Below are 27,402 nucleotides of genomic sequence, written 5' to 3'. Positions count from 1 at the left end.
TTTGGCCAGCTCTTCCCTCATGGCTCCGTTGTCTCCTTTATTTAATTGCAACACTGACACCTCTGATCTGCCCTTATCCCTCTCAAATTGTAGATAAAAACTTATCATGTTATGATCACTACTACCTAATGGCTCCTTTACTTCAAGATCACTTATCAATTCCTGTTCATTACACATCACCAAGTCCAAAATAGCCTCGTTCCTGGTTGGCTCAAGCACAAGCTGTTCCAAAAATACATCCCTTCGACACTCCACAAACTCCCTATCCTGGGGTTCAGCACCTACCTACCAGCTATACAGTACTGAGTGTTAGGTAACGAAACAGAGGTGATTAGGGAGCTTAAGGTAAAAGAACCCTTAGGAAGCAGTGATCACAATATGATTGAGTTCAACTTGAAATCTGATAGTGAGAAAGTAAAGTCTGACATAGCAGTATTTCAGTGGAGCAAGGGAAATTAGTGGTATGAGAGAGGAGTTTGGCCACAGTAAATTGGAAGGAGATGCTGGCAGGGATGTCAGCAGAGCAGCAATGGTGTGAGTTTCTGGGAAAAATGAGGTAGTACAGCATAGATGTACTCCAAAAACAAAGAAATATTCAAATGGCAAAACAGTACAACTTTGGCTGACAAATGAAGTCAAAGCTAATGTAAAAGCAAAAGAGAGGACATAATAAAGCAAAAGTTAGCAAGAATTGGGAAGCCTTTAAAAACCTACAGAGAGCAACTAAAAGTATTGACAAATATGAAAGCAAGCTGGCATATAATATCAAAGCAGATAGTAAAAGCTTTTTCAAATATATAAGAAATAAAAGAGAGATGAGAGTGCACATAGGACCATTAGAAAATGAAGCTGAAGAAATAATAACGGGCGACAAAGAGAGAGCAAATGAACTAAAAGTTTTTTGCATCAGTCTTCACTGTGGAAGTCACAAGCAGTGTGCTAAGTGTCTGAGGGTGGGGGGGAAGAGAAATAAGTACAGTTACTATTACAAGCAAGAAGATGCTCAAAAAGCTGAAAAATCTGAGAGTAAGGTGAGAGTAAACATTCGGCATGGACTAGAAGGGCCGAGATGGCCTGTTTCTGTGCTGTAATTGTTATATGGTTATATGGTATATCTGAGGGAGCACGTCACCCAGACTAGATGAACTGCATGCTAGGGTTCTGGAAGAGGTAGCGATACAGATGCAGCATTAGAAATTATCTTTCAGAAGTTATTAGACTCTGGCATGGTGCCAGGACTAAAAAATTGCAAATGTCACTCCACTCTTTAAGAAAGGAGGAAGGCAGCAGAAAGGAAATTATAGACCAGTTAGCCTGACCTCAGTGGTTGAGAAGATGTTGGAGTCGATTGTTAAGGATGAGGTTATGGAGTATTTGGTTACACAGGACGAAATAATACAAAGTCAGCATGGTTTCCTTCAGGGAAAATCCTGCCTGACGAACCTGTTGGAATACTTTGAAGAGATTATATGGGATAGATATGGGGATGCAGTGGATGTTGCATATCTGGATTTTCAGAAGACCTTTGACAAGGCGCCACACATGAGGCTGCTTACCAAGTGCCCATGGTATTACAGGAAACTTACTAACGTGGTTAGAGCATTAGCTGATTGATAGAAGGCAATAAGTGGGAATAAAAGTATCCTTTTCTGGTTGGCTGCCTGTGACTAGTGATATTCCACAGGGGTCAGTTTTGGGACTTCATTTTATGCTGTATATAAACAATTTTGATGATGAAATAGATGGCTTTATTTTTGCAGATGATACGAAGTTTGCAGATGATACAAAGATTGGTGGAGGGGCAGGTAGTGTGCAAAAAAGTGGCAAATGAAATACAATGTTGGAAAATGCATGGTCATGCACTCTGATGGTAGAAATAAATGTGCAGACTATTTTCTAAACAGGGATAAAATCCAAAATTCTGAGATGCAGAGGGATTTGGGACTTGCGGGTTGCGTCAGTGGTGAGGAAGGCAAATGTAATGTCAGCATTCATTTCAAGAGATCTAAATTACAAGAGCAAAGATGTAATGCTGAGGCTTTATAAGGCACTGGTGAGACCTCACCCTGTATTGTTAACAGTTTTGGGCTCCTCATCTAAGAAAAGATGAACTGGCATTGGAGAGGGTTCAGAGGAGGTTCACAAGGATAATTCCAGGAATGAAAGGGCTATGATATGAGAAACTTTTGATGGCTCTGGGCCTGTACTCACTGGAATTTAGAAGGTTGACTGGGGATCTCATTGAAACCTTTTGAATGTTGAAAAGTCTAGACAGAGTACATGTGGAAAGGATGTTTCCCATGGTGCAGGACTCTAGGACAAGAGGGCACAGCCTCAGAACTGAACATGTCCATTTAAAAGAAAGATGCAGAGAAATTTCTATAGCCAATGGGTGGTGAATTTATGGGAATTGTTACCACAGGCAGCTGTGGAGGCCAGGTTGTTGGGTATAATTTAAGGCAGAGATTGACAAGTTCTTGATTGGCCACAGCATCAAAAGTTAAGGGGAGAAAGCCTGGGAGTGGGGCTGAGGAGGGGGAAAAGAAAGGATCAGCCATGATTGAGTGGCAGAACAGATTTGATGGTACAAATGGCCTGATTCTGCTCCTATGTCTTATGGTCTAATACATTTGCAAGCTTCATGGCTAAAGGAAGGTCCAGCGACATTACTCCTATACTCCCATAACCCACCAGGACCCCCCAGGAAACCAAAGGCTTTGAGATCTGGAGAGAATGGTTGCAAAGCTAAAACTGATGGAAGGGCACTGCCAGGAGTGGAGCCTGCAGCTTAATTTGACTCAACACAGGAAACCTCACCCGGACAAGAAAATGATTAAACTTTTTGATTCTGTGGGTGGTGGTGCATGGCCATTCTTAATTGGTGGAGTAATTTGTCTGGTTAATTCCAATATCTCATCTTACAAATCTAGATGAGACTACAATCAGGAGCACCAGGCACATTGAAAAGGCTGAGTATTTGCATGTGTAAAATGCATCACCTGGAAGGGATGTTTAGGTCCCTGGATGGTGGAGAAGGAAGAGGTGTGTTACATCTCCTGTGGGGTCAAGGGGACGTGTCTGTGGATGGACAGGAAAGGTACAAAGTACAACTGGGAGTCACAGAGCAGAAAAGATTGGGGAGGGGAGGATGTGTCTGATGGTGGGATCACACTTTAGCTGCGAAGATTTTGTGCTGAATGCAAAGGGTGGAGGGACAATTGGTGAGGACAGGGGAACACTACCCCTGTCGTATCTGGAGAGGGGATTGGGGTACAGGAAATAGAGGAGATGCAGGTGAAGGCTCTATCAATAACAGTAGTGGGGTGAGGGAACAACAGTACCTGAAAGAGGACATCTTGGCTGTCTCGGAGTGGAAGACCTCATCTCAGCAACAAATGCAGTGGAAATAGAGGAACTGAGAAAAATGAATGATGTCCCTGCAAGTGACTGCATGTAGTCACTGCAGCTGTAGGAGTCAGTGGGTTTGAAATAATGCGGCTGGATAATCTGGCTCCTGAGCTGGAAACACACATGAAGAAAGATAAAGAGGTGTCAGAGATTGGCCAATTGAAATTGAGGGCAGGGTGCAAGATGGTAGCAAAGTCAATAAAGTTGAGTTCAGTACATGTGCAAAAAGTGGCTTTAATGCCGTCACTGACATAGCGAAGGAAGAGTTGGGGAGTTGTGCCCTGGTGGGTTTGAATTCTTTTGGGTTTCTTGCTTTGCATTTGCCTGTAAGCAGACAAATCTCTTTCTTTCTTTTTCAATCTTTTTATTAATATCAACATGATAAGATTAGTACATAAGATAAAGGGAATACAAACTTACAAAATTAAAATGAACATAAAAGGATACACAAGCAATAAGTACATTATAGTTAAGTCTTCCCAAATCATGAATGATACAAATGTCATATAAACGAAAAAAAACGAAGTAATTCATGTTGAAAAAAAACAGAAAAGAGAAAAAGAAAAAAAATATTAAACCCTAAGAAAAACTAAACTAACAAACCACTAACTACTAAAAAAAAAGGAAAGAAGAAAAAAAATGGGCTGTTTATAGTATCTATTAAAAAAAATTACAAAATCATCAGTGTCCCCAACTCCGATCCTCTCAACATATATATATATATATATAAATAATCAAAACCGGAAAAACAAATAGAATTGGAACAGGGTCAAATTACATGTCTTTCCAATATTTTTTCAAAAGTGGACATGGATATGAGTTAAAGAAGCCATCTCGGAATGACATCTGTCACATATAGGATTTATATGGGAATAAAAACGAGCCAATTTATCCTTGGACATATAAGCCCTGTGCACAACTTTAAACTGTATCAATGAATGTTTAGCACATATAGAGGATAAATGAACTAATTGAAGAATTTTATCCCAATTCTCAATAGAGATAGTAAAGTTCTCTTTCCCAATCATTTTCAATCTTAGAAAAGGCCTCTGAACGTATTTTCATAATTATATTGTAAACATTTGATATTACACCTTTCTGAAAAGGATTTAGTTCTAACAATTTCTCCAAAATACCGAAGAATCAAAATTTGGACAAGTAGGAAGTACAGTGTTTATGAAATTCCTAATCTGTAAATATCTAAAAAAATGAGATCTGGGCAAATTGTATTTATTAGATAATTGTTCAAAAGACATAAAACAATTATCCAAAATTAGATCAGAAAATTGTAGTATTCCTTTAGTCTTCCAAGCTGAATAAGCTTGGTCCATAATAAAAGGATGAAAAAAGAAATTGGTTACAATAGGAATAGTTAAAACAAATTGATTCAACCCAAAAAATTTCCAAAATTGAAACCATATACGTAAAGTGTGTTTGACTATCGGATTGTCAATTTGTTTATGCAATTTAGAAAGAGCAAAGGGAAGAGAGGTCCCTAAAATAGAACCCAATGAAAATCCTTGTACAGATTTAGTTTCCAGATTTACCCAATGAGAGCTAGGAGATAAATCCCAATCCCTTAACCAATATTTCAAATATCAAATATTAATTGCCCAATAATAAAATCTAAAATTAGGCAATGCCAATCCACCTTCCTTCCTTGCCTTCTGTAAATATATTTTACCTAATCTAGGATTTTTGTTCTGCCATATATATGAGGAAATTTTTGAATCAACATTGTCAAAAAAGGATTTTGGAATAAAAATTGGTACAGCTTGAAATATATATAAGAACTTGGGTAAAATAATCATCTTAATAGCATTAATTCAACCTATCAGAGATAAAGACAATGGTGACCATTTAGTGAACAAACATTTAATCTGATCAACTAAGGGTAAAAAATTAACCTTGAATAACTCCTTATGACTTTTTGTAATTTTAATCCCCAAGTATATTAAAAAGTCAAACTAATTTAAAAGGTAAATTTCCATAAATTGGAACCTGTCTATTTAAGAGGAACAATTCACTCTTATTAAGATTCAATTTATACCCAGAAAAATTACTAAACTGAGCCAACAATGATATAACTGCAGGAATGGACTTCTCAGGATCAGAAATATATAATGACAAGTCAACTGCGTATAATGATAACTTATGTATATCCATCCCGTGAGTAATGCCAAAAATGTTAAGTGATTCTCTAATAGCAATTGCCAAAGGTTCTATAGCAATATCAAATTATAATGGACTAAGAGGACAACCTTGCCTGGTACCCCAAAATAAATGAAAAAAGGGAGATCTTTGATTGTTAGTAAAAACTGAGGCTACTGGAGTACAATATATCAATTTAATCCAGGATATAAATGTCGGACTATAATTAAACTTCTCAAGCACAGTAAATAAATATGGCCATTCAACTCTATCGAATGCTTTCTCCGCATCTAATGAAATGACACATTCTAAGGTGCTGCGTGAAGGAGTATAAACAATATTCAATAATCTCCTAATATTGAAAAAAGAATAGCGATTTTTAATAAAACCAGTTTGATCCTCCAAGATAATCTGAGGTAATACCTTCTCCAGCCTGGTCGCCAGTAACTTGGAAAAGATCTTGGAATCTACATTCAATAAGGATATTGGTCTATAGGATGCACAATCAGTAGGGTCTTTATCTTTTTTCAATATTAAAGAAATGGAAGCTCTGTAAAAAGATTGTGGCAATTTACCTAGTCTAATTGCTTCTTCAAAAACCTTGCATAACCAAGGAGAAAGAGTAGAGGAAAAACACTTTAAAAATTCCACTGTATACCCATCTGGACCTGGTGCTTTCCCAGAATTCATAGAGGAAATAACACCTTTAATTTCTGCATCCGTAAGCAGACAAATCTCAAGGTTGTATAATTTATACACTCTTTGATAATAAATGTTCTTTGAAACCTTTGAACATGAATTGCTCCATGTAGGCAACAAAACAGCAGGCATAACTGGGGCCCGTGTGATTTGGAGAAAATGAAAAGAATCAAAAAAAGCTAAAATGGTTATATGGGGTTTGCTACAGTGCAGATAAATAAAAGCATCTTCCAAATAAATCTTAGGGCAGCACAGTATGCAACTGAAAATGTAATGCTATGCAGAGCCAGCAATCTGGGTTCGATTCCACCACTATACATTCTCCCTGTGAATGCATAAGTTTCTCAAAGATGTAGAAGGACATTCTTGCTATTAAGGGAGTGCAGCGTAGGTTTTCGAGGTTGATTCCCGGGATGGCGGAACTGTCATATGTTGAAAGATTGGAATGACTGGGCTTGTATACACTGGAATTTAGAAGGATGAGAGGGGATCTGATTGAAACATGTAAGATTATTAAGGGTTTGGACATGCTAGAGGCAGGATACATGTTCCCAATGTTGGGGGAGTCCAGAACCAGAGGCCACAGTTTAAGAATAAGGGGTAGGCCATTTAGAATGGAGTTCAGGAAAAACTTTCTCACCCAGAGAGTTGTGGATCTATGGAATGCTCTGCCTCAGAAGGCACTGGAGGCCAGTTCTCTGGATGCTTTCAAGAAAGAGTGAGATAGAGCTCTTAAAGATAGCAGAGTCAAGGGATATGGGGAGAAGGCAGGAACGGGGTACTGATTGTGGATGATCAGCCATGATCTCACTGAACGGCAGTGCTGGCTCAAAGGGCCAAATGGCCTACTCCTGCACCTATTGTCTATGTACAGATTAGTGGGTTAATTGGTCACAAGACTGCATTAGTCAGTGTGAGCACTGTTACCATGCTGTATCACAAAATAAATAAAAATAACTGCAATGCAAATATTCCAGTATTCAATGGATAAATCCTCATGCAAATCCTACAATGTAAGAAATGGCTAGATTTCAACATTACCGGTAAGATCTCTTTCCCTGAACTGTATCATTGGGAATATCATGGTGTCAGCAACTTGTTTAGCTAGTTCCGTATGAAGAGAATTGAGCTGCAAAGAAAAAGAATTTTATCAGTTACACTTATTACCAATCAATGATGAACTGACTATCCTAATGATATATACAGTACATATCACAGAGCCTACAGCACAGAAAATGGTACTTGGCCCAAATCCTCATGGCCTGCTAAATAAAGTCACCCAAAGCAAGAGCTATGGACGAATCAGGAAATTCGCAGTCTATTGAGAGCTAGATTTGAGCATTTACAACCAGTGATCCAGAACTATACAAGTCCAGGTACAACCTGCGGAAGGTTAGTTTAAGAGCCAATAAACAATTCTGATAGAAATTGCAGATGGAATCAGAAGCACTTTAGCTCTGGCAGGGTTTGCATGTCATGATTTCCTACAAGGCAAGACACACCCAAGGAAGGCAATACAGCACAGTACAGGCCCTTTGGCCCACAATATTGCGCCGACCCTTAAACCCTGCCTCCCATATAACCCTTCACATTAAATTCCTCCGTATACCTATCTAGTAGTCTCTTAAATTTCACTAGTGTATCTGCCTCCACCACTGACTCAGGCAGTGCATCCCACACACCAACTACTCTCTGAGTAAAAAACCTTCCTCTAATATCTCTGTTGAACTTTCCACCCCGTACCTTAAAGCCATGTCCTCTTGTACTGAGCAGTGGTGCCCTGGGGAAGAGGCACTGGCTGTCCACTCTATCTATTCCTCTTAATATCATGTCTCCTCTCATCCTCCTTCTCTCCAGAGAGTAAAGCCCTAGCTCCCTTAATCTCAGATCATAATGCATACTCTCTAAACCAGGCAGCATCCTGGTAAATCTCCTCTGTACCCTTTCCAATGCTTCCACATCCTTCCTATAGTGAGGCAACCAGAACTGGACACAGTACTCCAAGTCCTTCATAATGTTGTTTCCTTTGCAGATGCAGCGTGTAATGTAAATGTCCATGATGGCGGGAAGAGAGACCCCGATGATCTTCTCAGCTGACCTCACTATCTGCTGCAGGGTCTGCGATCCGAGATGGTGCAATTTCCAAACCAGGCAGTGATGCAGCTGCTCAGGATGCTCTCAATACAACCCCTGTAGAATGTGATGAGGATGGGGGGTGGGAGATGGACTTTCCTCAGCCTTCGCAAAAAATAGAGACACTGCTGGGCTTTCTTTGCTATGGAGCTGGTGTTGAGGGACCAGGTGAGATTCTCCATCAGGTGAACACCAAGAAATTTGGTGCTCTTTATGAACTCTACCGAGAAGCCATCGATGTTCAGCGGGGAGCAGTTGCTCTGTGCCCTCCCGAAGTCAACTCCTAAAGTCAACAAACATCTCTTTTGTTTTGTTCACGTTAAGAGACAGGTTGTTGGCTCTGCACTAATCCGTTAGCCGCTGCACCTCCTCTCTGTAAGCTGACTCGTCGTTCTTGCTGATGAGGCCCACCACAGTAGTGTCATCGGCAAACTTGATGACTAGAAATTGAGACAAGCTGGGTGGGCATCATGGTATATAGAATTGAGAATTTATTTAAATTCCACGTCCATCCCACAACATGAGGGAGTAGAACTCTTTGCATTTTAACTCATTGTACAGACACGTGAAATTATAAGTCCAATGGCTTGTAGAAAGAAGCTGCCCCATAGCCTGTTGGTCCTGGCATGGTCAGAATGGATGGGATTGGGCTGAAGGCCATTTATCTGTGATACACTGCTCTATGACTTGATGACTTGGGAACAGCCTTATAAATCTCTTCTACAGCATTCTAGCAAGAGTCACCACAGCTCTATGCTCCAAGGTAATTATAGAAAAGTGCAAGGGTAGTCAGCAAATTAAAGCCCTGAAGTGAGGGGGAAGGTTGATTTCAAGATTATTAAACACAGCCAGCCAAATATAGAGTAGGAACAGCTTTTGATCTTCAGCTGAGGTGGGAATCTTTTAAAAGTGAAATTACGAGAATTCAAGACCAACATATTCCCACAAGCGTAAATGGTAAAAATTACACATCCAGAGAATTCTAGATGTCATGGGACATCGTGAGTTTGATAAAAAACATCTATTAAGTCTACCAAGAGCAAAAGGGTGGTCAAGGAAAGTGGGGATGAGGGGGGCTGGAATCCATTGGTATCTAAAGGGAAATCTGTGCTCGAAGCCACAGGGACTTAGCAAGGTTTTAAATGAATACTTCTCTTACATTTTCACTAGAAGGAAGACAATATTCTGGAGATTCTGGGGAGGAGCTGTTGATATTCTAGAGAATATTATCATAAAAAAAATGTGTTAGAAAGGTGGATAAATCCCAGGGCTGAAAGAGATCCATCCCAAGGTACTATGAGAAGCAAAATTAAAGATATCTAGGATCCCAGTGAAGTGCCAGAAAACTGGAGGACAGCAAATCTGGTTTCTCAGGAAGGGAAGCAGGAATATCACGAGTAATTTCAGCCCAGGGTCTTATTTTGTGGTGACAAATCTCTTGGAATATAATTAATTTACTCTGATCAGAGATAGCATGGCTTTATTGTGTTGGGAAGTCCTTGTGTTGCCTTTAAGGCATTTGTTTAGTTTATTATATTTTCGTTTTAGTAATTCGTTTGTAATCATTTTCTAGTTAAAGTTCAGGTTGTTTAAAGTAAATTTGTTGTCTGTGATATATCGCGGCATGCGATGACGTCACACCCGGTTTCTCCGCGTCTTGTGGGAAAATACCAGTTTGGAGAAACGGGAAGGAGGGGGCTTATGTGGGTGCAGGATCAGCGCAAGTTTTCTTTCTACGCACTAGAAACATCAGAGAAGCAATGCTGTAAGTTCATGAGATAATCGATATGTTGAATTAAAGATGTTAACGCTGATTCTGTTAAAAGTAATGACGGTTGATAAGTTTATGTTTTTTGTTATTTAAAGAGTTACGGATAGTTTGTGTTGATGTATTTAAAGCCAGTCGATGGCGTAAGTAGGTTCTGACTGTATGTTGCACTTTAATGTAATATAGTTGTTGTAGTTTTACTTTTGCAAGTATTTATGATATAAATGTGATGTCAAGAAGGAAACAAATATTGTATATATTTAGTATTGTTTTATCAACAGTTTTCACCATACGTTAATGTGGAAGAGTGAACAGTAAACGGTTAATCTTACTGGGACCGCCTCATTGACTGGCTTAAGCTTGGTGTTTAGTTCAGAGTTCTTTTACACCTGTGTGAGAACACTACAGTCCTATTTTATTCCAGATTTTTGAAGATCTAACTCAGTATACTGATAAGGGAGGTAAGGATGATGTAATCCACATAAAGTAAGACAAGATTCCATATGGAAGACTAGTCCAAAGATTTTGGACCCAATGGATCCAGGGCAAGTTGACAAACTGAATCCAAAACTGGCTTGGTAATGGGAGATAAAGAATGACAATGGATGGGTATTTTTGGGATTAGGAATGCAGTGACCAGTGGTGTACCACCAGGATAGGTACCAGCACCTTAATGTTTGCTATATAACTTAGTTATCAATGTAAGAGGTATGATCAGTAATTTTGCAGATAATGATAGTTTCACTCAAGAAGACACTGATCAGATGGTGAATTGGGCAAAGTAATGGCAGATAGAATTTAATCTTTCTAAGCGATACATTTGGGAGGTCAAAGATAGAATATAGACTAGGTAGATAGGGCAGCAGGCTTGACACTGTCCTCCATTAGCTAGGGCATAGACATAACAGAAGGGAAGCTATGGTGCAACTTTACAAAATTATGCACTGTTTTAACTGCCATTGTGCAGGAAGAACATGAACATATTGGAAAGAGTGCATAGGAGTTCACCAAATGTTGCCTCAGTTATGAGAAGGGTTTGTTTATCTTGTAGTGGAGTAAGCTGAGAAAGACCAAATACAGGTGTACAAAATTATAAAGGGCATAGATAAGGTAGTCAGTAGTAAACATGTCTCTGCAGAAATATCTACAACAGGGCATAGGTTTAACATAAGGATTGAGGTCTACAGGGGACACAAGTTTAAAAACTGGTTGGAACCTAGAACATACTGACTGAGTGGGAGGCAGAGGCACCTAACATTGCAACATTTACAAAATATCTAGTCATGCACTTGAATCACCAGAAGCATGTGGACCAAGTACTGGTAAATGGGGTTAGTACAGATGGGTACAGGTGGCCTCCATTTTTCGAACGTTCGCTTTACAACAGCTCGCTGTTACAAAAGACCTACATTAGTACCTGTTTTCACTAACTAAAGTGGATTTTCGCTTTTACAAAAAAAAAGATGCCCGCTTTAAAAGTGTGTTTACCCCGAAAAAGACTACCATGACCATGAAGCCTTGTGCGGGCAGTTGTGTGCGCATGCATGTACGTGCTTACGCATGTTATGTACATATGCGTACATATGTACATATGCGTGTACATGCGTAGGCGTGTACGTGCACATGTGTGTATGTCCCGATTTCCCCCCCCCCCCCCAAAATCGAATTTGGCTTGCTGTCTTCCCAATTTTGATAAGTGAATAAGTGGAACTACACCGTACATACAATATTTCTACTTTATATAGGTTGTATACTTATCATACCATTCCTGCTTTTACTATATGTTAGTGTTATTGTAGGTTTTATGTGTTATTTGGTTTAATTTGGTAGGTTATCGCTGTAGAGGAAGTGCAGTGTAGATTCACGAGGTTAATTCCTGGGATGTCTGGACTGTCTTACGCAGAGAGGTTAGAGAGACTGGGCTTGTACACGCTGGAATTAAGGAGATTGAGAGGAGATCTGATTGAAACATATAAGATTATTAAGGGATTGGACAAGATAGAGGCAGGAAATATGTTCCAGATGCTGGGAGAGTCCAGTACCAGAGGGCATGGTTTGAGAATAAGGGATAGGTCATTTAGGACAGAGTTAGGAAAAACTTCTTCTCCCAGAGAGTTGTGGGGGTCTGGAATGCACTGCCTCGGAAAGTAGTGGAGGCCAATTCTCTGGATGCTTTCAAGAAGGAGCTAGATAGGTATCTTATGGATAGGGGAATCAAGGGATATGGGGACAAGGCAGGAACCGGGTATTTATAGTAGTTGATCAGCCATGATCTCAAAATGGCAGTGCAGGCTCGAAGGGCCGAATGGTCTACTTCTGCACCTATTGTCTATTGTTATTTTTTGGGTCTGAGAACACTCAAAAATTTTTTCCATATAAATTAATGGTAATTGCTTCTTCACTTTATGACATTTCGGCTTACAAACGGTTTCATAGGAAGACTCTACCTTCGGATAGTGGGGGAAACCTGTACTTGATGGAAGAAACAATTGTCACTTAGCTGCATCTCTAGACCGGTAGAATATTGGATAGTAGCTGAATCAGGGCAAGGAAGTAGGGCTAATGGCCCATCCTGATCCTATAACCAACCTGTTCTTGGACTGGCACAACACTTCCCCATCCATCCAACAAAATAAACATTAGTCAAATGTTCCTCCACTCAAAACACTGGTCAACTTCAATTGTTATCAACCAATTTTCAGTCATTAGCAAAAAGTATCACTGGCAGTGCACTAACCAATAAAATATTCATAAATAACTCACACAAAATAGTGAAGGAACTCAGCAGGCCAGGCAGCCTCTATGGAAAAGAATAAACAGTCCACTTTTCGGGCTGAGACCCTTCATCAGTTCTCGTTCCTCCATCATTTTGTGTGTGCTGTTTTGGATTTCCAGGATCCACAGATTCTTTCGTGTTTGTGATACTACCTGTTCATAAATGCATACTCAGCTCTGGAGCTCATTATAGCCTTATTCCTTATACATATTTAGCACTGGAGACACCAGAAACAATCACTGACATTACCACCATCAGCAAAGAGCAAAAGCAAAAGGACCAGTGCCACAAATGTAGGTCAGACGATGAGTAAATGGTTCAGTTTTAAACAGAGTCATATCCAGTGTGTGCAATACATACCTGTAGCTCAAGAGTGGTGAGGAATATATTCCCTTTACCATAAAGAACTAGCAACCAATCTAATTTGCACCCACTCACCACCTCAACACCAGAGTTGCAGTGTGCACCCTATGCAAAAATGTTAGAAACCTTTGAAAATTCCCCCCAAGTCAGGACGTTGCAGTAGGTGAGCAAGATAAACAAGACTGCAAGAACATGATCCATGATGACTATCATCATCAATCTCTAATTTCCTTTTCCCAAACCTTGTACATTTTTTCCAAGTTTCATATCATTATTTGAATTTCTATTAGAGATTCAAAACTATTTTTCAATGTTATCAGAGGTAAAATTGTGCCCTTACAACACATTATAATTAGACTACAAGATCATGACAAAAGGACAGAAATACATCGAGTTTGCTCAACCAAAAGGGGTGTCTATGTATTCTGAAGCTGTGCCTCCTGGTTCTAGACTCTCCCCTAGTATAGGAAACATCCTCTCCACATCCACTCTATCTCAGCCTTTCAATATTCAGTAGGTTTCAATGAGATCCCTCCCCCCATTCTGCAGTATGTAGTGAGACTGAGAAAGGGTAAGCAGATGATATGACAGAATTGCAGTCAGTGGGATGAGTTGAAGTGTAACACGGGAACAAAATCGAAAACGGTGACGAATATAGGATTGAAGGTGTTATATTTGAATGCACCACTAGATGGAATAAGGTAGATCATCTTGTAGCACAGACGGATTGGCAGGTATGATGTTGTGGGCATCACTGAGTTGTGCCCGAGACAAAACTTAACATCCAAGGATACCCATTGCATTGAAAGGACAGGCAGGTAGGCAGACAGAATGGGGTGGCTCTGTTGGCAAAAAATGAAATTGAATTCTTAGAAAGAGGAGATACAGAATCTGTTGATGTAAAATCCTTGTGGGATGAGTTAAGAAACTGCAAGGGTAAAAAAGACACTGAAGAAAGTTATTTACAGGCTCACAAACAGCAGCCAGGATGTGAGATATAAATTGCAAAGTGAAACCAGGTAAGGCATGTAATAAGCATAATGTTATGATTTCATAGAGGATTTCAATTTGCAAGGAAATTGGGAAAATCAGGTTGGAGCTGGATCTCAAGGGAGGGAATCTGTAGGTGCCTACAAGATGGCTTTTTAGAGCAGTTTGTAGTTGAGCCCACTAGGAAAAAAGCACTTCTGGACTGGGTGTTGTGTAATGAATCAGATTTGATAAAGGAACCCTGTATCCGAATATGACAGAATTCACTCTGCAGTTTGAGAAGGACACAATAAATTCTAACCACAAAATACACTGCAGATGCTGTGGTCAAATCAACACATACAAAAGTTGGATGAACGCAGAAGGTCGGGCAGCATCCGTTGAAATGAGCAGTCAACGGATGCTGCCCGACCTGCTGAGTTCATTCAGCTTTTGTACGTGTTGGCAATAAATTCTGATGTATTATTACAGTAAAGTAAAGGGAACTACAGAGACAAGAGAGATAATGGTGGCCAAAGTTGATTGGAAGGGGGTCACTATCAGGGATGATAGTAGAAAAGCAAAGGCTGGAGTTTCCAGGGACAATTCAGAAGGTGCAAGATTCCAAAGATGAAGATGTATTCTAAAGGAAGGATGAGGCAACCATGGCTGCCAAGGGAAGTCAAAGACAGCATAAAAGCAAACGAGAGGGCATACAATATAGCAAAAATTACTGGGAAGTTAGAAGGTTGCAAAGCTTTAAAAGAAATCAATAGAAGGCAACTAAAAAAAACATAAGGAGAGAAAAGGTAAAATATGAACGTAAGCTAGTCAGTAACAAAGTCAGCACAATTTCCATAAGGAAAAACCTTGCCTAACAAATCTGTGGGAATTTTGCCTAGTGACAAAACATTTGCAAATGGATTGCCAGGATCAGAGAACAACTCAACCATCAGCCACCCAAGTTACACACTTCAGTGATTTCCAATAGATTCTGGAATGGTTCTGGACAAATGGAAAATTACAAATGTCACTGCAATCTTCAGGAAGGGGGAGAAGCAAAAGTAAAGAAATTATTGGCTAGTTACCCTGAGTCCAAAGGTTGGGAAGATGTTGTAGTCCATCATTAAGGATGAGGTATTGGAGTACTTGGAGGTGCATTATAAAGTAAGCTAGGGTCAGCATGGTTTCCTTAAGGGGAAGCCTTGCCTGACAAATCTGCTGGAATTCTTTGAGGAAATAACAGGCAGGATAGACAAAGGAGAGTCAACAGAAGTTGCTTACTTGGATTTTCAGAAGGCCTTTGATAAGGTGCCACACGAGGCAGATTAACAAGGTATTACAGGAAAGATACTAGCATGGATAAAAGATGAGCCGATTGCCAGGAGGCCTAGTGTTGGAATAAACGGGATCATTTCTGGTTGGCTACCGGTCACTAGTGCTGTTTCACAGGGGTCTGTACCGCAACGGCTTCTTTTCATGTTATATGTCAATGATCTGGATGGTAGAATTGATGGCTTTGTGGTCAAGTCTGCAGACTAAAGGTAGCTGGAAAAACAGGTAGTGTTGAGGAGGCAGAGAATCTGCAGAAGGGCTTGGACAGATTTGGAGAACGGCAATGAAGTGGCAGATGAAATATAGTGCAGGGAAGTTTACGGTCATGCACTTTAATAGAAGGAATAAAGGTGTAGATTATTTTCTAAGAATAGAGAAAATTCAAAAATCAGAGTTGCAGAGGAACTTGGGAATCCTCGTGCAAAATTCTCTACAGGTTAACTTGTAGGTTGAGTCAGTAGTAAGGAAGGCAAATGCGGTGTTAGCATCTATTTTGAGAGGACTAGTATACTAGAAGCTTTAGAAGGCCTCACGCCTCACTTAAGAGTACAGTCGGTCCTCCTTATCCACGGGTTCTGCATGCACAGATTCAACTAACCATGGATCAGGAAAACCTGGAAGTTGAGCATTGTTCGCCTCGTGTCTCACTCGTTCGCTACTTGTGTTGTGAGCGAGGAAGGAGTTTAAGGCTAGTAAGGGATGGCTGGCTAGCTATGTAAAGCGGTACAGCTTCAAGAACTTAAAGATCATGGAAAAATCGGGTTCGGCTAATGCCAAGACAGCATCAGCGTTCCCAGAAGAGCTATGATGGTTGTGTCTGTACTGAACATGTACAGACCTTTTTCCACTATTATTCCCTAAACAATACAGCATAACTATTTACATAGCATTCACATTGTATAAGGTATTATAAGTAATCTAGAGATGATTTAAAGTATATGGGAGGATGTGCGTAGGTTATATGCAAATACTACACCATTTTATATAAGGGACTTGAGCATCCACCTTTTTTGGTATCTGCAGGGGGTCCCGGAAGCAATCCCCCGTGGATAAGGAGAGCTGACTGTACTGAGAGCAATTTTGGGCCTCTTATCTAAGAAAAGGTGTGCTGGCATTGGAGAGAGTCCAGAGGAAGTTCATGGGAAAGATTCCAAGAATGAAAGGGTTAATGTATGAGAAGTGTTTGATTGTACTCAGGGCTTGTACTCACTGGAGTTTAGCAGAATAAGGAGGGAATTCATTGAAACCTGTCATATACAAAGTTGTGTGCTTAGCCCCTGCTCTATTCACTTTACACCCATGACTTTGAGGCTAAGCACAGCACCAATGCCATATTGAGATTTGCTGACGACAATACTGTTGTAGGCCAAATCAAAGTTGGTAACGAATCAGCATACAGGAGGGTGATTGAAAAACTGTTGTTATGGCACCACTCAGCCAATCTCTTGGTACGATGTCAGCAAGACCCAGGAGCTGATAATTGATATCAGAAGTAGGAAACTAGCATCCTTGAGCCAGTCCTCATCGGAGGACCAGAGGTGGAGAGGGTCAGCAACTTTAAATTCCTCGGTGTTAATATTTTGGAGGATCTGTCCTGGGTCCAGCACACAAGTGCAATTACAATGAAAGTGTGGCAGCACCTCTACTTCCTTAGGAGTTGCTAAGATTCAGCATGACATCTAAAACTTTGATAAATCTCTTTTAATGTGTATATTGACTGGCTGCATCACAGCTTTGTATGGGAACACCAATGCCCTTGAACAAAAAGTAGTGGATATGACCCAACCATCACAGGTAAAGTCTTCCCCCACCATTGAGCACATCTACACAAAGCACTGTCGCAGGAAAGCAGCATCATCCATCATCAGGGACCCCACCACCCAGGACATGCTCTCTTCTTGCTGCTGCCATCAGGAAGAAGATACAAAAGCCTCAGGACTCAAACCACCAGGTTCAGGAACAGTCATTATCCTTCAACCATTAGGCTCTTGAACCAAGGGGATAAATTTACTTGCCCCATCACTGAAATGTTCTCACAACCTATGGACTCACTTTCAAGGACTCTTCATCTCATGTTCTCGATATTTATTGCTTATTTTATTTATTTCTTTTTGTATTCACGTAGTTTGCACTCTGGTTGAACGCCCAAGTTGGTGCGGTCTTTCATTGATCCTGTTATGGTTATTATTCTATTATGGATTTATTGAGAATACCTACAAGACAATGAACCTCAGGGTCGTAAATGGTAACATATATATACTTTGATAACAGATTTACTTTGAATATTCAAAGAACTGGATGTGAAGAGGATGTTTCCTATAGTGGGCGAGTCTAGGACCAGAGGGCTGTAATGTGAAGAGTTAATTTACTTGACATCCAAAAGTTGCTTCTGCAGTGCTAGTCATTGATTGACCCATTTGAAGGATTCAGAACTTTTTTTCCCTTATATCCCACGGCACCAGGTTTCCAGTTCCAGGTGCCTCAGTAGTACAAGAATAGCATGTGTCTCCAGGGCTTATCTTCACACTGCGGTCACGATCAGTGCCAAGGAACCATCGGCAAAGTACGCTGCTGATACAGGAGGGCCCACATGCAATCTTCACTAAATATCCATTTGTTGGAGGTTTAGTCTGTTGGGGAGACTTAACTACATATTGTTGAGTTTGAAGTGTTATTGAATATTTAGTGTCATATTTTTTGTAACTTAGGGTACCTTAGCTGAGTACTTGCCTGACTTAAATGTCTGGCTGCATGTTTTAGTCTTTGTCTGCAAATAAGTGGCTAATGTGCTTACTCGTAATCGGTGTCCTCTGTCCCACTTACTGAACCCGTGACCTTGGTTCCCCGTAACAAGGGTACACTTAGAATAGAGGGACAACCACCTAGAACAGAAATGAAAAGGAATTTGAGCCAGAGCATGGTGAAATTGTGGAATTCATTGCCATGGACAGCTGGGGAGGACAAGTCGCTGAGTATATTTAAAGTGGATGTTGATAGGTTCTTGGTTAGTCAAGGCAGGAGAATGGGGTTGAGGGGGATAATAAGTCAGCCATGATGGAATGATAGAACAGACTCAATGGGGCGGGTGGCCTAATTCTTTCCCTATGTCTTATGGTCTTGTATTTCTGAAAAAAAGCTTTTGGTATCATCTTTTATATTACTAGCTAGCTTACCTTCATATCTCATCTTTTCTCTCCTTATTGCTTCTTTTTTTTTGGTACTTCTGTTGGTTTTTAAAAGCTTCCCAATCCAATAACTTCCTAATTTTAATTATATGCCCTCTCTTTTGCTTTTATGATTATGAAAGATTGATTCTGTTTCCTCTTTCACATGCCTGTAGGTGACAGTGGAAAAGGTACAGATTAATTGAAGTTGTATCTTAGCTGTAATACGCAACACTTCAGCTTTTAGCTATTAGACCAGTTCTGGGACCACATGGGTATGGGAATGTTTGACACGTATGTAATTTTAAATGCATTACCTCATCCACAACTCTGGCAAAGCGGTGCAGAGTAGAAATCACTTCATCATCCCCCTTGCTCAAGGCGAAGTTCTAGAATGTGACAGAAGGTTTTAGGTTTAAATCTGCATAGATTTTTAATATTTTTAAATGAGTCTTCTGCTTTGTTGACAGTATCAACATTTTTCATCCACAGAATACAATTCCTGCCTTTATCAGTATAACCCCACCCTCCTCCAGGTGGATGTTACGAATTCTCAGTGGAACTTTGATTAGCTAACTTTCCTCTCCTTAGTCCAGTGCTCATTAAGATAACCGTGGCATTGAAACTGCAGCTCAAGTGACTCAGAGCAAACCTGCAGACTAATCTCTCTCTTTACAAAGCCTTGAGACTAGATGAAACAGCACTAACACTTATACATCAGGGCAGTGAAGTTGTACATGCAATAAAAATACAACAGGCTTATAATTCTCTTCTGTTATTATGTCTGCTGCAAGCATCTATTTAAGCCACTTTGGGGCGCGGGCAGCATTGTGGTATACCTCCTCCTGACCTGCAGTTTTTCTGGTGCTACTGGTTATGGATTCTGACACAGCGATAATGAAGGAGCTCACACATAGTGCAGTCTCTGCACCTGCTGCCATCATCCTGTCTGGGATTCTCTGATTTATTCTCATCCCTGACTGCCCTTGCATAGATACTAGAGAGCTGCTTTGTTGAAACACTGCAGTCTTGCTGGTAATGTTGGTAAGGAGTCTGCGGATTCAGATCCAGTGAAATTGTTTGGTGTGTGACTTGGGAGCCATCCTGCAAGTGGTTATTTCATTGACCATGGGTGTGAGAGTTGCTTTCAGAGTATCCTTGACAAATAATCGTGTTGCATTGAGTTGGTTCACACTGAGCCAGTGCCGTATGTGCCAAAGAAGACACAGCAGTACCTCTACTTTCTTAAAAGTTTGTGAAGATTCAACATGTCATCTCAAATTTGACTAACGGTCCGATATGGAAACACCAATGCCCTGGAATGGAAAAGCCTACAAAAAGTACTGGATACATCATGGGTAAAGCCCTCCCCACCATGAGGCACATGTGCAAGGAGCACTGTTGCACAAAAGCGACAAACTTCATCTTGGACCCCTACCATTCAGGCCAAGCTCTCTTCTTGCTACTGTTATCAAGAAGGAGGTACAGGAGTCTCAGGACCCTCAGGAAGGGTTATAACACTATAGTCATCAGGATCCTAAACCAGAGGAGATAACCACTCAACTTCACTCACCCTAACACAGGACTACAAACTCACAACCTATCAACTCACTTTTAAGGACTTTTCATCTCATGTTCTTGATACTTATTGCTCATTTATTGATTACTTTTTTGCAACTTTTATTACTATTTTATGTTTTTTTCCCTGAATTTGTATTTGCAGTTTGTCTTTTGCACATTGGTCATTTGTCTGTCTTGTGAATGTTTTTTATTGATTCTATTGTTTCTTTGTATTTACTGCAAAAGCCCACAAGAAAACGAATCTTAGGGTAGTATATGGTGTCATATATGTACTTCACCCAGAAGTGCATTGAGGATGTTGTCCCCCAGAAATTGGTCAGGTCTTTCCAAACCAGAAGCCCTGGATCAACAGTTCCATGCAAGCAGCACTTATTGTGCGACACAGAAATGACATTGCCGGTAATCAGCAGGAGCTCAAGAAATGTAATTACGATCTGCACGAAGTCATCAAGGCAGCGAAACAACAATACAGGGACAAGATCCAGCCACAACTCTCCATCAACAATACACACAGCTTATGGCAAGGTCTGTACACACCATCGTGGATTTCAAAGCTAAGCACAGTGGTGATGCCAACATCGCTGCCTCTTCTCCCAGCTGAGCCAAATCTTTTTTACACTTGGTTTCATGTTGCCTTTACTGAGCCCCTGAGGAGAGCTACCAAAGCGACCTGCATCTTGGTCAGCTCTGAGGCTGAATACGCAGGTGATTCCAACAAGTGGATAGTCGCAAGGATGTGGGACCGGACAGCATCCCAGGGCGAGTACTCAGGATGTGCACAGCACAACAGCAAGATGTGTTTACATACATTTTTAATCTCTCCCTCTCCCAGTGTAGAGTGCCCTCCTGCTTCAAAACATCTACCATTGTCCCTGTACCCAAAAAGACCAAGGTAACATGCCTGAATGACTGAAGTCCTGTCAGACTCACCTCAATAATAAGCAATTGCTTTGAAAGGCTGGTCAAGGACTACATCTGCAGCCTACCACCATGCATACTGGACCCCCTACAACTTGCCTACCGACATAACTGATCGATAGATGATGCAATAGCGCTCAACACACCGTCCTTACACATCTGGAGAAGGATGCTTATGTGAGAATGCTGCTCTTGGACCACAGTTCAGCATTCAACACCATCATTCCCTCCAGGCTCGACAAGAACCTCAGATTTCGGCCTTGACCCTGCCTTGTGCAGCTGGATCCTGGACTGTCAGATCACTGGCAGGTGGTAAGAGTTGGCTCCCTCACCTCTACCCCCAACACAGATGCCCCTCAGGGCTGTGTCCTAACCCCCCCCCCCTTTGCTTTCTGTATACTCATGACTGTGTCGCCACCCACAGCTCCAATCTGCTAATTAAATTTACTGACAATTCTACACTGATTGGCCTAATCTCTAATAATGATGAGGCAGCCTACAGAGAAGTCGTCATCACCCTGACACAGTGGTGTCAAGAAAACAACCTCTCCCTCACTGTCCCAAAGACAAAGGAGCTGGTTGTGGACTACAGGAGGAATGGAGACATCAATGGATTCAGGGTTGAGAGGGTGAACAGCTTTAAGTTCCTCAGCATACATATCACCAGGGATCTCACGTGGTCTGAACATACTGGCTGTGTGGTGAAAAGCACAACAGAGCCTCTTTCGCCTCAGACAGTTGAAAAAGTTTAGTACGGGTCCCCAAATTCTAAGGACTTTCTACAGGGGCACAATTAAAAGTAACCTGAGTCCCAGTTCCATCCTCTTCCCGTAGGTTAAAATTGCCAGGGCAATGCCACTTGCTGCATTAAATCCTCCTTCCTCAGTCCATACTCTGTGCAGGGAATGATGTCAGGACTCGAGCGACTGACTTATGATGGGAGGTCAGTTTTTCCACCATAGGAGAATGAGGGGTGACTTTACGGAGGTGTATAAAATCATGAGGGGCACAGATAGGGTGTTTTGTGCAGTTTTTTTCCCAAGTTGGGGAAGAAAGAACTGAAGGGCACAGGTTTAAGTTGAGAAGGGAGAGGTATTATAGGAACCTAAAGGGAAACTTTTTCACAAGGAAAATGGTTAGTGAGCTGCCAGAGGAAGTGGTTGAGGCAGGTACATAACAAACACTTAAAAGGTAAAAAGGTAAACAGGTTCATGGATAGAAAAGGTTTAGAGGGATCTGGGCTAACCATAGGCAAATGGAACAAGCATAGGTGGGTGTATAACACCTGTACAGATGACCAATTGGACCAAAGAGCTGTATGATTCTGCGACTCTCCTTCCCCTATATCACTTACTCTGAACCTTAAATCGATACTTTCTAGTCCCAGTAACATCAGTCAATGGATACAGCTTTCCTGAAAGTTTACCTAAACTTATCACAATCCTATCTCTCTCTCTCTCCCTATCAAATTTCTCAGCAACCAATCCCAATCAGTAACCAAAGTCCCCTTAACCTGGAGCCATTCTGGGAAATGCCCTCTGCATCCCTTAAAGACCATTCACAGCCTGTGTGGTCATCCAAATCAAAAGCGACATTCAGTTGTGACCAAACACTGGTATGTAGGGGTTCAGCCTAAACTTCCTGCTTTTGTATTGAACTAGATACTAGATACTAGACTTTAAGGTTAACTCCAGGGGAGACTTCATGTTCACAGATATTTCCATCACAAAGATGTGCTGAAAGGCTAATTCTGGAAATGACAGAATTATCCTACCATATGAGGCAAAAGAGATTGGATTGTTTCCTTTGGAGTTTAAGGGTGATCTTATGGAAACATATGGAATTCCAAGTGGACACAGCAAAGCAGATGTTGCAATGTTTGTAGGGTGGTAGAGTCTCAAGCACAATTACAAGATCAGGGCATGGTCACATAGAGCTAAGGAACGAAAGCTGGAATTTAGTCTCTCAGCGAATGGTGAATTTCTGCAATTTGCAGCCCTGGAGGGTCATGGAGACTAGATCATTGGAGAAATTCAAAAGAAGAAGTGTGAATGTTTGAAAGATCAGAGAACTGAGGGCAATGGGAAGTGGCACAAAAGAGAAGATGGGTTAGATCAGCCATCACATTGAATGGCAGGTGCTCGTACTCCTGGTCTGATCTTTTGTGTTCTGCCCATACACCTCCTCCCTCACCCCCATTCAGTTCTTCCAGGTGAGACAACACTTCACCTGTGAATCTGCTGGGGTTGGCTATTGTGTCCAGTGCTCCCAATGCAGCTTTCTTTACCTCGGTAAGACCCATCGTTAACTGAGGGAACCACTTCGTCGTGCACCTCCGCTCCATCCACCACATGTGGGATTTCCATTTAGTTTCCCATTTTAATTCCATTTCCCATTCCCGTTCTAACATACCAGACCATGGTCTCCTCTTATGCCAAGATGAGGCCACCCTCAGGGTGGAGGAACAACACCTTATATTCCATCTGGGTAGCCTCCAACCCGATTCCATGAATATTGATTTCACCTTCCAGTAAACAAATTTCCCCCCTTCCACACTCCAACCTTTTACCTCTTCCCACCTGCTTATTACTTCCCCTGGGTCCCTTCCTTTTCTCCTATGGTCCACTCCTCTCCTATCACATTCCTTCTTCTCCAGCACTTTCACCTTCCAGCTGTCCTCCTTCCCCTCCCCAACCTTTTTATTCTGGCATCATCCTCCTTGGTCCTGAAAAAGGGTCTGTGGCCTGAAACATCAACTATCTATTCATTTCCACAAATGTTGCCTGACCTGCTGAGTTCCTCAAGCATTTTGCATGTGTTGTCCCATGCTCTGTGGCCACAATGTTTATAATCTACAAATTCACTAGTTTCTTACCAAGACTACTTTGACACCACCTCATAACCTCTATCACTACTGTGGGACACTAAACCATCATAAACTGACAATCACCATCACATGAGAATGTATTTCTTCTCTTTCCTTGTTGTTGCATCCAAACTCCAGAACTCTCCACTCAGAAGCACTGTGGGCGCAACTTCACCACAGCAGGGGAAAGCCTACTAATTTCAAAGGGCAATGAGGGGTGGACTTTCCAGCAACACTTTATCCAGTAAACAAACATAAATACTAAAAATAGCTTCAAGTTATGTTCTTCACTAGGGAAGGTTTAATCATGTAATTAACTGCCACAGCAGAAGGCTGGATCCAGTGCACACTGCAAAATGTCAGTGGACCACACCCTTTGACAATAATGCTCTGGAATATAGTGACCCCAATCTTATTTAATTATTTAGAGATACAGCACAGTATCAGGCCCATCCACCCCAATGAGCTCATGCCACTCAATTATACTCACGTGACCAATTATGTCTTTGGAATGTGGAAGGAAAATGGATACCTGGAGAAAACCTAAGCAGTCACGCAGAGAACTTACAAACACCGTACAGACAGCAGTAGGTCACTGGTGCTGCAACAGTGTGAGCTACTGTGCCACCCACATTTTCAGAATAGATCTGGGTTTGACAAATGGAGAACAGAAAACCAATGAAAGAAGTTGACTGAAGATAACTTGTTGCCCGAGAGAAACATTTCAGAATGGATTATTGAATTAGTGGAGCAAGACACACAAAATGCTGGAGGAACTCAGCAGGCCAGAAAGTATGGAACAAAGTACAGTTGGTGTTTTGGGCTGAAACCCTTCAGCAGGACTGGAGACTTTCTCTTGTTTGTGACTGGATTAGTGGGCTTGCTTTCCATTTCCTGATGATGGTATAATGTTATCATCAGGAGGAGGAAGGCAGCCAGCTTTACTTTGCCTGATTCTTTTAAGCAGCAGCTTGAATACTTCGACTTCTGTTTGTGTATCAGTCTGACAGTAGTGAATGGGGCAGAGCCACTGTCACTGAACACCACTGTGAGGGAGTATACTGGAGCTGTGAGAATATACTGTTGTTGTTCAGTCATTAAGTCAAGTCTGACTTTTCATGACCTCGTAGACTCCTACACACCAAGCCTTCTTGTTGGAAACTGCCTCTCTAAGATCCCCCAAGGTGATACACATTGTCTGAGTAATATTATCTATCCATCAGAGCCTCTGTCATCCTCTCCTTCACCTAACATGAGAGTCTTCTCCAAGGAACCTTGTCTTCTCATGATGCGGCCAAAATATTTGAGCTTTTGTCTCATAGTCAAGCCTCCTAGTGAGCAGTCTGGCTATATTCCTTCAAGTATTGACTTGTTGGATCTTCGTGCTGTCCAACGAACTCTTAACACTTTCCACCAGCATCCAAGTTCGAAGGTGTTGGTTCTTTTGTATTCAGCCTTATTGATAGTCCAGCTCTCACAGCCATACATCACAACTGGAAATACCATAGACTGGACTATATGTGAATATAGCAAGAACCAGGCTTCTGTTCTTATTGTAAATGTAAATGAGTTCAAGAAGCTTGCAATTAGCCTTCAATTTTGTAACTTGCAAGCAATAAATTTAAGTTAAAAGCACTGGCTGCTCCACAGACTAGGAGACCGAAATGCAAGAACTGAAAGTTGAGACAATGAGGATGTGTTAATTGGCTTGTATCAAACCAGACAACATTGCTAAGTTATTTTCATCAATGTGACTTAAGTGCAAGCTGGCAGACCAGGCAGATGTTGTCACTTAACATATCAAGCATGGTCACAGGTAAAGGCAATCAATAGTTTTTGTGTACTTACCATATTTGTGTACTCAGACAGCCCTGACAACATTAATTTTGGGCAACTGGTTCTCTGTTATCAAAAGGTTTCAAAATATTTGTGTTAATTAGTTTCTCACAAAGGTGTTTGGACCTTCAGAGGTACCTTATCAATTACAATGTGCTTCCACTATGCATCTCAAAGTATTGAAGTAAACAATGTCATTGTAACTATTGAAATTGTGTTGATCTTAAATGTGAAATACCTTTAGCCTCTACCAAGAGTGTCTCCAGAATGATGCCCACTTGTGCTGAATAAAGACTTCTATATCACCAGCTTCAGTGTCAATGCCACAATCATTTACAATTAAACAGACAGCAGCAGTTCAGTGAATTACCCAGCCATGTTACTGAATTACATTATTTGTGGTGGTTTAGCTTTACCTAATTTTAGATTTTATTATTGGGCAAATAATATTCGTAATTTATTGTATTGGAAATTAGATTTGGATTCACCACTGTGCCCACAGTGGGTAAATTTGGAATGTAATGAGGTAAAGGGATATTCTCTATTCTCTGTTCTTGGTTCTTGTCTTCCTGCGGATTTAGTTAAATTTAATAAACAAATATTTAATCCTGTTATTAAACATACATTACGAATTTGGTTTCAATTTCGTAAGTTTTTTATTTTGAAAAACTTTGTTCTTGATAGCCCTATCTTATTTAATTTCTTTTTCAAACCCTCCTGGACAGATCAAGCTTTTAACATATGGAAAAGGAAAGGTATAAAATGTTTTCGTGATCTCTTTTTTGAAGATACTTTGATGTCATTTGATCAACTTTCTAATAAATTTGAATTACCTAAATCTAATTTTTTCAGATATTTACAAATTAGAAATTTTTTACATAAAGTTTTACCATCTTTTCCTAATTCAACTTTGATGGACACTACAGATTTGATCTTTATCTTAAATCCTTGTCAGAAGGGATTAGTAGCTTTTATTTATAATATGATTATGAAGATACAACCAGAAATATCAGTTAGAATTAAACAAGAATGGGAAAAAGAACTTCAATACAACATATCAACAGATAAATGGGAAAAAATTTTGCAAATGGTTAATTCTTCTTCTATATATGCTAAACATGCTTTAATACAATTTAAAATTGTACATAGAGCTCATATGTCTAAAGATAAACTTGCTCGATTCTATTCTCATATTAACCCTCTATGTGACAGATGTCATTTAGCAGTGGCCTCATTGACCCATATGTTTTGGTCATGTCCCACTTTACATAATTATTGGAAGGATATATTTACTACTATTTCCTCAATTTGGAATATAGATTTACAACCTCATTTTATTACTGCAATTTTTGGCATACCAAGTGAAGATGGCAATCAGTTTTCCCCTTCAATCAGACGAATGATTGCTTTTGTAACATTAATGGCCAGAAGGTCT

The 27,402-nt window shown here is 40.6% G+C and overlaps 1 protein-coding gene across 2 annotated transcripts in view; it reads right to left on the bottom strand.

Annotated features, from left to right (window-relative positions):
- Positions 1-27,402, bottom strand: part of appl2 (adaptor protein, phosphotyrosine interaction, PH domain and leucine zipper containing 2) — a 118,433-nt gene that overhangs the window by 85,513 nt on the left and 5,518 nt on the right. The window contains exons 4-5 of one of the 2 annotated variants that reach the window (XM_059987844.1): positions 19,084-19,155; positions 7,300-7,387 (exon numbers count right to left, since the gene is read on the bottom strand). In XM_059987844.1, the coding sequence (XP_059843827.1) occupies positions 7,300-7,387; positions 19,084-19,155 (160 nt within the window). The remainder of the gene's footprint in view (positions 1-7,299; positions 7,388-19,083; positions 19,156-27,402) is intronic. The other variant, XM_059987845.1, reaches the window with a different exon arrangement.

Source organism: Hypanus sabinus, chromosome 13 (genome assembly GCF_030144855.1).
Source record: "Hypanus sabinus isolate sHypSab1 chromosome 13, sHypSab1.hap1, whole genome shotgun sequence".
Taxonomy (NCBI): Eukaryota; Metazoa; Chordata; class Chondrichthyes; order Myliobatiformes; family Dasyatidae; genus Hypanus; species Hypanus sabinus.
Note: the sequence above shows the minus strand (reverse complement) of the source record. Positions and strands in the feature narration are given on the sequence as shown.